Source organism: Sinocyclocheilus rhinocerous, unplaced genomic scaffold (genome assembly GCF_001515625.1).
Source record: "Sinocyclocheilus rhinocerous isolate Xijiao unplaced genomic scaffold, SAMN03320098_v1.1 scaffold591, whole genome shotgun sequence".
Lineage (NCBI taxonomy): Eukaryota > Metazoa > Chordata > Actinopteri > Cypriniformes > Cyprinidae > Sinocyclocheilus > Sinocyclocheilus rhinocerous.
In genome coordinates this window covers 3,186,436-3,196,831 of record NW_015641476.1, presented here as the reverse complement: position 1 = coordinate 3,196,831, position 10,396 = coordinate 3,186,436, and the positions used below count along the sequence as shown (strand labels likewise).

The window sequence follows — 10,396 nt, the reverse complement described above, 5'->3', positions numbered from 1 at the left end:
CAGACCATTCTGTGTATGACATCAAAGTACAGCGAGAGCGATTAGACAGCATTTTATAATTTTTGTTTTGATGTCAAATAAGTCTTGCTGTTTTGCTTTTTTGTTAAAGCAGTGTTGCTATTGTAAAGCTGTGAATTATACATCAGTTGTGTTGATGTGTGAGATCACTACCATGTTGTTTTTTTGGGGAGTGGGTAGGGGTATTAACATATTTATATATATATTTTACATTATTTTTTTGTCAACTCACTCGTTTCATTTCTAAAGGTTTATAACATTCTAAAAGCTCTTAATTCCAAAGAGACTGCAAGCTAGTCAGTGTATTCAGTAGGTGTAATGTATTGTAAGTTGCTTCAGAGGTATTGCAAGTATTACGTACAACAATAAAAAATATGTGCATTGACATAAAAAAGGAAATTTACTTTTGGTACTTAAGTACTTTTAAAAGCAAGTACTTCTGTACTTTTACTTAAGTAAAAATCTGTCTTTACAACTTTTACTTGTAATGGAGTAATGTTTGACCAGCAGTATCTGTACTTTCACTCAAGTAATGGAGTTGAGTACTTTGTCCGCCTCTGCAAACAGTATATTAATGCATTATGCTTCAGTATAACAAGTAATGGAGTAGCTCTAAAGGGACAGTGATGCGCTTACACAGTTATTGATGTAGTAAGTAGCATTTTTTTTAATATCAACATTTTAGAAAAATACATTTGTAACAATATACTTTGTGTTATATTACCTTGGCATTGATTTACAAAAATTGTTTATGTGCGGGTTTCTAAAACAAATGCGCTCAGGGGGTGATGGCAGATTTGACATCTTTGTAAGCCATGGAAACACTATTGTAGATTTTTATTTAAATTTGCATATTTTTGGGAATGCAAAAATTATAATTCTTGTAATCTCCCGTTCACTTCACTATATAAGTTTACCCAACTATGATGGCTTCCACTTCTGAGAATCATAAAAATGTAAGTTGTTTGTTTTTTTGGCATACATTTTTTTTTAGATCAAAAGTAGTTTTTTTTTTTTTCTTTTGCTTTGCCTTTACAGAAACCACAGGCAGTCAAGAGCCTGCTTTTAATCTGTGACTATATTGGGCAACGACAAAAGTATTTCTCACGCCAGCAAAAAAGAGTCACCAAGTTAAAGACTCACTGAGTTTAATGGGCAGGCACAAGGCCATTGTTGCTGAGGATGTCATGTTTCTCTGTGGAGAAAGTGGTGAAAATGTATAGTGATGTATACAGTATGTGGCTTTACAAGCTCATTCACAAGACTACATTAAGTTTTTGGTTAAGAGGTCATATCAGATCATAAGCAGAAATAAGTTTATCATGGTAATTTCCGCCCTGTTTCAGAATCATAGAATTCAATAGATTTTAATCATTTTTGCTGCATCTACATAAAAAGCCTTATTTGTATTAAAGCTTGTTTCTGGCACAGGATAAAAAATGTAATTGCGACATTTTATCTCGCATATAAAGTCTGAATTGTGAGATGTAAACTTCTGAGAAAAGTGTGAATTTTGAGAATTAAAAAATATTTAAATTTTTTAAATTATATTTAAAAAAAATTAAAAAATAGTTGCAATTACCTTTTTTATTTATTTTTTGTTCCATGGTGGAAATATATATTGTTTTACATAAAATGACAAACAGCTTTTTTTTTATTTTTTATGCTGTACTATTTAGAAGAGTGAGGGTATTGACAGTAAATTGGAGGGAGATAAAGATGGAATAGGTTTGGTTGTATCATTTTACCTTCTCCTTCCAGAGCGTTATTTGCTGAGTGTGCACAACGTCTCAGGTTACGTATGTAACCATGGTTCCCTGAGGGGAACGAGACACTGCGTCCTCTAGGGGTCGCTATGGGGGAACGCCTCGTCGTGACCCGTGTCTGAAGCATACATTGAAACAACACCAACTCGTTGGCCGGCGACAGCCATGACGTCACTACCGGTGCGACTATAAAATAGGCGCCGGTAGCACACATCATTCACTTGCTGCCCCTCTTTACTCGAAAAGAGGGACACACGAGAGCGGAGCTTTTTCACCGAAAAACGCTCGCAGTGCGCGCAGCCTGCCCCCTCGAGGGCATCGCGCGCGTGCTCTTCGCCCAAACAAACAACGCATAAATCAACACCCGATGACCCGAGTCATCGGGTGTTAAATAGCGATGACATGGGTACACACACCTTCTAAACGTCCTACTAGTGCTCGCCATAATAAAAGGAAAAGCTCTTACTTTTGCTTTAGAATGCACGCTTCAAACAGAACGGTCAGTGAAGACGAAGAAAGCGAATGATGTGTGCTACCGGCACCTATTTTATAGTCGCACCGGTAGTGACGTCATGGCTGTCGCCGGCCAACGAGTTGGTGTTGTTTCAATGTATGCTTCAGACACGGGTCATGACGAGGCGTTCTCCCATAGCGACCCCTAGAGGACGCAGTTCGAAGTTCCACGAAAGGGAACTCCCTGATCTTCGTGGTGGGTCTGTTGTAATCGGGCGTATCACCTTTTTTTGCAATAAAACCGTACTTGGGTCCTTTTTATCTACGTTTTTCCGACCTTGTTTGTTGCATTATCCCCGTTTCCAGAATCCTACATCACAGAAGGCCTCCTCTTCACTCATAAACACAAAACTGTGTGTTTTGTTAAGAAGCACATTAACATTACCAGGCCTCGTGTTAATGTAGAAATTATTGTTTTTTGTTATTTTTGTCCTTAAAAAAGGATCTGGACTGCTGTAATGAGCACTTTTGAACAGGTATGTTTGATTAGGAATCCAGCCTTAGCCAGCCATGCTGAGGTTTGTGCTTTTTCTTATAAACTTAAAGTGGCATAGGTATCTGGTTCTGTGCCTAGGATCACTTTAATTCAAAATGGCCATCTGTGACTGGTTCAGCGAACAGGCTTTTAGTGGTATTACAACAATAAACAAACAGTAATTATGTACCCATGCTCAACTGGCATTTCCATCCACATGTTTAGAAACATGCGGTTCCATGCAGTGCTGTTTCAGCATTTAAAGCTTGTTCTATCAGTGTAATGTAAAGCCAGTAACAGCCTTGTGTTTCAAAATGACATATGAAACCACACCAGTCCAGTTTCAGATTCATTTAGAATAAGACATCAAGGAAACAATAGGGGACAGTGCAACCGAACACTCAGTGGATAATGGGAAATGTTAAGCAAGGAACGGCAAATACTTTGACTTAAAGTTGTGTGTGTGTGTTTGAATGATCACATGTAGATCACATGCATGCACATGTGTTTGTATTGTGCACACATTCATCATCCACACATACTGCATTTCATTGGCTCTGTACTTGTACTCTGCACAGTGACAATAAAGTTGAATCTAATCTCAAAAAAATTGTGTGCTATATACAGACAAAATAGACTCGACAAGTCCTGAGGATTTCTGCAGTAACATTTTACTTGATGCATGCCTGCCTATAATCTGATTGAGATTTATGTATTTATTTAGTACTGTGTCCAAAAGATCAGTTATAGATTTAAGTGAAGGTTAATATTAGACAGATGTTAGGATCTTGGGTAATAGGCTAACATCTGGATCTAATTACACCATGTGTCTTACAAGCTTCAGCTGAATTGTGTGTGATTGCAATGATTTGTGAGGTGTTTGACACAATGTAGTTGGAAATTTGTGTGACTTTTTCAAATTTAATGTTAGACAACATGGAGCAATGTATGTAAATCATGAATCCCCCCTCAGGTTTTAAGACCAGGGATTTGCTGTAATTTCTTTTAGCACTTTCAAAATTTGGTATAATTTTCCAACATCTATCTGCAAAAGTTATTGTGAAATGAACAACTCATGCCTAAACTCTGTAAATTAAAGTCAAGTACTAATATTAATTAACTATATTAAAATAAGCATAAATCATTATCATTTAAACCTTGCATACATGATTGTCATGATTACATCATCATACTGATCACAGTGTGTGCATTATTACAAAATACTAGTGCAATATTAATAGGGGTATCTTACTGTTGCTATTACTCAACAATATAGTGTTGAATACATAAAAAGAAAGAACAAATTGCAGCTAATCTCTGTTTAGAAGTGTGTTTAGGCTATAACAAGTTGTGTTGAAAGAGTCAACACAATCAACAAATCTAATTATATATACACTTCAAAACTATTGCAGTGCATATAGGAAAAATCCAAGTTTCATCTCAACATTAATCTTCAACAAGTGCTGTTGTTTTTGGGTTAAAGGGATTTTAGTGTTCAAGTACAAAAACAAAAAAAGTACAAAAACCAAATCAGTCATCCATGGCTGTTTTCACATGTATGCTGCACCCTCCCCTCACACCCATTTTAATCTCTCTTGTCTTGGCAGGACTTGTGAAGGCTATAAGGGGATACTAGATTGTCTGTGCCAAGAATGGAAATATCAGACCCTTGAAAACTGAAAGGACTTTTCCAGATTTGTTTGATAGGGGTGCATGGCTTGGCTTTCTCGTTAAACTGAGAAAGAGTCCAAAAATAGCTCTTATCTAATTTAATCAGAACTGGCAGGTCTTGACTGTAGGACAAAAATGTGGTGCACAAGATTTTCAAAGGAGATTAATCTGTATTTTCACCTGTATTGCAAGTTACTGATTGTGGAGCCAGGTTTGTCTGTCATTGCTGTATTAAAATATATTTTTGTTTTATTGCATGGCAGTGTTCACTGAAAGGTTACCATTAAATAATGTTGAGGTTATTATTGGTAGGTCAAACATTAATTGGGTCACACAATTAGACTGTTATGAAAGTGGCTTTTTTAGTGCCCTAGGGAAAGCAGTAATGCAAAACAAGCGCATGATTGGAGCTTTGACACAGTGGGTAGTGCGTATGTTTACTTTTGGGGATGCGATTCTGATAAATATATCTCGACATTAATGCTTGTCCGGGACAAGTGGATTTTGTGAAGGGGCAAGTGAAAGACAATTTGCATGTTGGCCACAATTATAGGCACCCCTAGAAATTCTTATGAGTAAAATATCTCTGAAGTATATTCCCATTCATATTTACATTTTCAGCACATTTCAGGAAATATCTGTTTTAGGCTTACGATCAAGGTTAGGTGCTTCTACACCTTGTTAATCAGCTATCATTTCACACTGATTTTAATTATTGCCCTAATGGTGGAAATGGGGATTTTCAATGCTTTAGCTATATTTTTTTTACAGCCACTTTCTATTTTGTGAAGCTCAACAATCTTGTTGAACTATATTCTTTGGTTTTATGCCTTGTGATGGATGATTAAGGGAACTTGGCCTTTGTGTTCCTCATAAGCAATTTAATGCTCACCCTGGTGTGCTGAAAATGTAAATATGAATGGGAATATACTTCAGAGATATTTTAAGAATTTCTAGGGGTGCCTATAATTGTGGCCAACATGCATTGGAGAAAAACATTTATTTCATAATGTGAGTTTCCCCACACTTTCAATGGTTTTAATTCAATGAACGGTTAGAATTTTGTTGAAAGAAAGATCAAAAAGATAAACGATGCAGATTTATTTTCACAGCCACCTTCACTCATATTTACCAAGCATGCCAATAATAGTGGAGGGCACTGTATGAGGGTATAAAGAGGGGGGCTACAAAAAAAAAATCCCTTTTTCAGGATGCTATATTTTTAAAGATAATTTTGTCAAATGCATACAAGCTTTACAGATCTTTATTGCAAAATACGCAAGCTGCGTAGGGCCCCTGAAACACCAGGGGGCCCCCTTGCTCTCAAAGATTATTTAATTTTAGTTTCGTTTTTGAATTTGGCCAGCGGTTATGAAAACATGAATGATCATTTCTTTTAATGCAGTGCGCTGTCGACCTTTCTACGTAAAAATCAGTCAAATCATGTAATGTCGTACAGTCTTGCTCGAGACTAAAAAAACGAGTTGAAAGCGTACCGAGCCGCGGAAGAGACATTGTTTCTCAAGCGCTTTCCGAGAGTGCGATTCGAGACGGAGTGAAACACGGACAAATGCGTTTCATTCATTCGTTCATAACCACTCATACCCCACTCCACCGCCCCCAGTTGCCAAAGAGACCTCACAGTTAATTTTGCACTATTCTCTTTGAATTATAAGGCAATTTTATACTAGAGAACTACAAAGCATTTCATTTTCTTTTTTTTCTGTTGTACTTCATAATTTTTGATCCAGTCATTTTGGGAGAGGTCTGTGTGTATAGCTGGGTTATGTTCTACAGTCATTTTATTCAGAACCAATTTGCTGGTATGTGTGACAGAAGAAGTCAGTTTCCCATTACTCCATAACCTCTCATCACATAATAATATAATAATAATATTAATAACTGACTTCTGGATCCAAACCTTACAAAGATTTGAGATGACTGAACACCGGAGAAGAGATGATGCCATCCCCTCAGAGGACCTCAGATGATGCCAACCCTGAACCAACATACAAAACGACCATATTTTGCTATAAGTTTGATCACAACATATAATCATTGCTGTTAATAGTGTTCACCGTTTGTTTGAATACATGTCATTAACGGACTGAATGATTTTTACTGTACATTTCTACCATATGGACATCACCTTGACATATTTATGGGATAATCTATGTAGTGAAACTACATGACAATATTTTACATGGTTTGATTCCTGAATACTGTTTCCGCCCACGAGGGGGCATTGTTGGGTCAGTAGAATAAATGAAGGCTAGTTGGGAGTCCAAGGGTGTTTGTGTGCTTTTTACTCACGCGTTAAACTAGGGAACACGACATGGTGTCAGAGTAGGATATTCTAATAAGCTGGCGGAAGAAGTTTGTTTCGGGGCAAGTTAAGCTTTATGAGAAGTGAAGTCGCGAAGTCATGGAACAAGCGGCAAGAGGACAACGTGCTCCAGGTGATGCAGCTCCCGGGGAGAGAGAGCCGCCCGCGCCGGGCCCGTATGCTACGTTCAGCATCCAGCCACCTGAGTAATTTAACTTCTCTAAACCTCACGAATGGGAACGATGGATCCGACGGTTCGAACGTTTCCGTCAGGCCAGTAATCTCCACACTTCCATGCAAGCCAGTCAAATAAATACACTCATGTATTGTATGGGCGATGAAGCGGACAACATTTTGAAGGGGCTGAATTTGACAAATGAAAACATGGAACAGTACGACGCAGTGAAGGAGGGTTTTTTTCTTCTTTGTGAAGAAAAATGTATTCTATGAAAGAGCATGTTTCAACAGGAAACAAGGGGAAAACGAACCAGTCGACTCATTCGTGACTGCACTGTACTCCTTGGCTGAGCACTGCAAATATGGGCCATTGCACAACGAATTAATCAGAGACAGGTTAGTCATTGGGTTGAATGATATACATCTGTCTGAGCGAATGCAGTTAGATAAAGATCTAACATTGGAAAAGGCCATTGATATGGCAAGACAGACTGAAGCAGTGAAGCAGCAGCAGAGTAATCTGCGTAGTAAGTGTGTTAAAGGGGTCATATGATGCGATTTCAATTTTTCCAATGTACATTATGTGGAAAATAATGTGTTTTTTTAACCTTAAACTGCATAAACACATTGCATTACACCAAATACACAAAATAATGTTATTTTTAGCAGCGTCATATGACCCCTTTAACAAAGCTCAACAAATCTGTGCAGAGGGAGAAATTCATTCTTCCCTCGGTTGAACAGACTCTGGGATTGTTAGCGGGAGCTAGCGTTTTTAGCAAGCTAGATGCGAACATGGAATTTTGGCAAATTCCACTAGCTGAGCAGTCTGCCAAGTTGACAACCTTTATCACACCATTTGGCTGGTACTTTTTCAAGCGTTTGCCCTTCGGTATCGCATCGGTACCTGAGCACTTCCAAAATCGTATGGTAACTGAAGTCACTGAGGGCCTGGACGGATTGGTCTGTCACATGGACGACGTGAGTGTCTGGGGATGTTCTCAAGAGGAGCATGATGTGCGTCTTCACGCAGTGCTCCAAAAGATGGAAACTGCTGGCGTCACCCTCAACTTAGACAAATGTGCCTTGTCACAGCGTGTAGTAAAGTTTCTCGGCCACATTATCTCAGACACAGGAGTGCAACCGGACCCAGCCAAGACAGCAGCGGTCCAGGAGATGCCAGAGCCAACAAATGTCAGTGAGCTCAGGAGTTTTCTTGGTATGGTCAACCAGCAGGGAAAATCCATTCCACACCTGGCGGAAAAAGATAAAACCCTCAGAGATCTTTTGTCCAAGAAAAACTGCTGGTTTTGGGGGGGAGAACAAGTCAAAGCTTTTAAGACCTTGAAGGAAGACTTGTCATCTGCACCAGTGCTGGCCTTGTACGATGCAAACAAGCCACTCAAAGTATCTGCAGACGCATCGTCGTATGGACTGGGAGCAGTCCTGCTGCAAAAAGAGGGTGGTGATTGGAGACCTGTTGCCTACGCGTCACAGCCTCTTACTCCTGTTGAGCAAAGATACGAGCAGGTAGAAAAGGAGGCCCTGGGGCTGACCAGGGCATGTGAGAGATTTCGTGACTTTTTGATCGCCCAACATTTTGAGATGGAAACTGATCACAAACCACTGTTAAGTCTTCTAGGTGGCCAGGAACTGGATTCCTTACCTCCCCGCATCCAACGGTTTCCGATGAGACTGATGCGCTATTCATACAAGATTTCTCATGTTCCAGGGAAGAGCCTATGGACTGCAGACACTCTGTCACGTGCTCCACTACCTGCTGACAAAGAAAACATGAATGATGAGCTCATGGAAAGCACTAACATTTACATGGAGAACATTGTGGAGCATCTCCCAGCAAGTCAATCTTTCCTGGACAACTTGAGAGAACACCCTTAAATCAGACAGTGTTTGCTCAAATGTCATGAGAATGTGTCAGGACGGGTGGCCCAAGTTCAGTCCTTGTACAGGAACTGAGAAGTTTTACTGGTCTGAGCGAGCTTACCTATCTGTTCACGACGGCCTTCTTCTAAAAGGTACAAGACTCGTTATTCCCTCTGCACTGCGGTACGAGGTCCTTGCCAGGCTGCACGAAGGACATCAAGGAGCAGTTAAATGTAGAGAATGTGCACGACAAAGTGTGTGGTGGCCGGGACTTAGCCAGCAGTTGAATGAACTGGTTCTGAAATGCCAAGTTTGCATTAAAGAGCGCACCAATCACACTGAACCACTGATTCCATCAGATCTTCCTGAGAGGCCCTGGCAAAAGCTAGGGAGAGATCTGTTTGTCCTGAAAGGGAAAACCTACCTTTTAGTTGTGGATTACTATTCACGGTATGTTGAAGTGGCAAATCTTTCACTCACCAGCTCTGCAGATGTCACTACACACCTAAAGTCTATCTTTGCACGCCACAGCATTCCAGAAATGTTAGTGAGCAATAATGGGCCACAGTTCTCATCTAGCACTTTCTCAGATTTTGCAGCTACCTATGGATCAAACATGTAACCAGTAGCCCGAAGCATCCACGCAGCAACGGCGAGGCTGAGCGGGCTGTACAGACTGTAAAAAACCTCCTCAAAAAAGCGCAAGATCCTTACATTGCCTTACTGTCATACAGGTCAACTCCACTTCACAATGGATACAGCCCAGCCCAGCTGCTCATGGGACGCCATCTTCGTACTATGGTGCCAACCATTCCTGTACTGCATTTGCATGCTTTGTTTAGATTGTCTCCACCTCTATGTATCCCTCCCCCTTGAAAGGTATAAACTCTACTGTGCTGAGCTATAGTCAGACTTGGATGGCTGCAGCGACGCACAGCGAGTCCTCAATAAAGAGTAACTTCTGCATGAAAGATATCCCAACGTCTCCTGGTCTCTGCATCGACGAGGAAAAAGTTTCCTACCGTTTTGGTGCCATGACCCGGATAGAGCTCCTCACCTGAATCCAGATTGAAACTTCAAGCTCAACAAAGATCTGACTTCGTTCCAGACTCTATCTCTATCTATCTGCCACTCTATCCAAAATAACCTTTTTAAAACCAGTACAAATTTGTTATCCTCTGCGCTGTCAGAGAAGAGTTAACAGACAGCTGTAGGGTTTGGTTAACTAAGTTATCCTCTAAAAGATTTCTTTTTAGAGATGAAGGTTATCCTCTGTTCAGGCAGGGAAGATTAGCATCACGTGCTAATATTTTGTGTGGTAACAAAGAAACTCACAAAATGTTTAGAAAGAATGCTAGACTGATCCCCACAACTGAAAAAGGTGGTCTCGCGACTCCTTTGTGGCCAGATAGCGAATTCAAATCACTGTTAGGAGTGCAAAGGAACCTAATAGTCACTGAGAAAGTTAGACAAGAACTAACTCAGAAATATGAGATCCATCCTGACAAGACTTGGTCTGTAGATGAGTGTAAAAAGGTACTAGGAGCATGTATTCGCAAGAACAAT

The 10,396-nt window shown here is 39.9% G+C and overlaps 1 protein-coding gene across 1 annotated transcript in view; it reads left to right on the top strand.

Annotated features, from left to right (window-relative positions):
- Positions 1–10,168: 10,168 nt before the first annotated feature.
- The window catches only part of LOC107755027 (uncharacterized), a 3,079-nt gene continuing 2,851 nt past the window's right edge, over positions 10,169–10,396 (top strand). Inside the window, exon 1 of the mRNA XM_016571666.1 lies at positions 10,169–10,396. Coding sequence (XP_016427152.1) covers positions 10,169–10,396 — 228 coding nt within the window.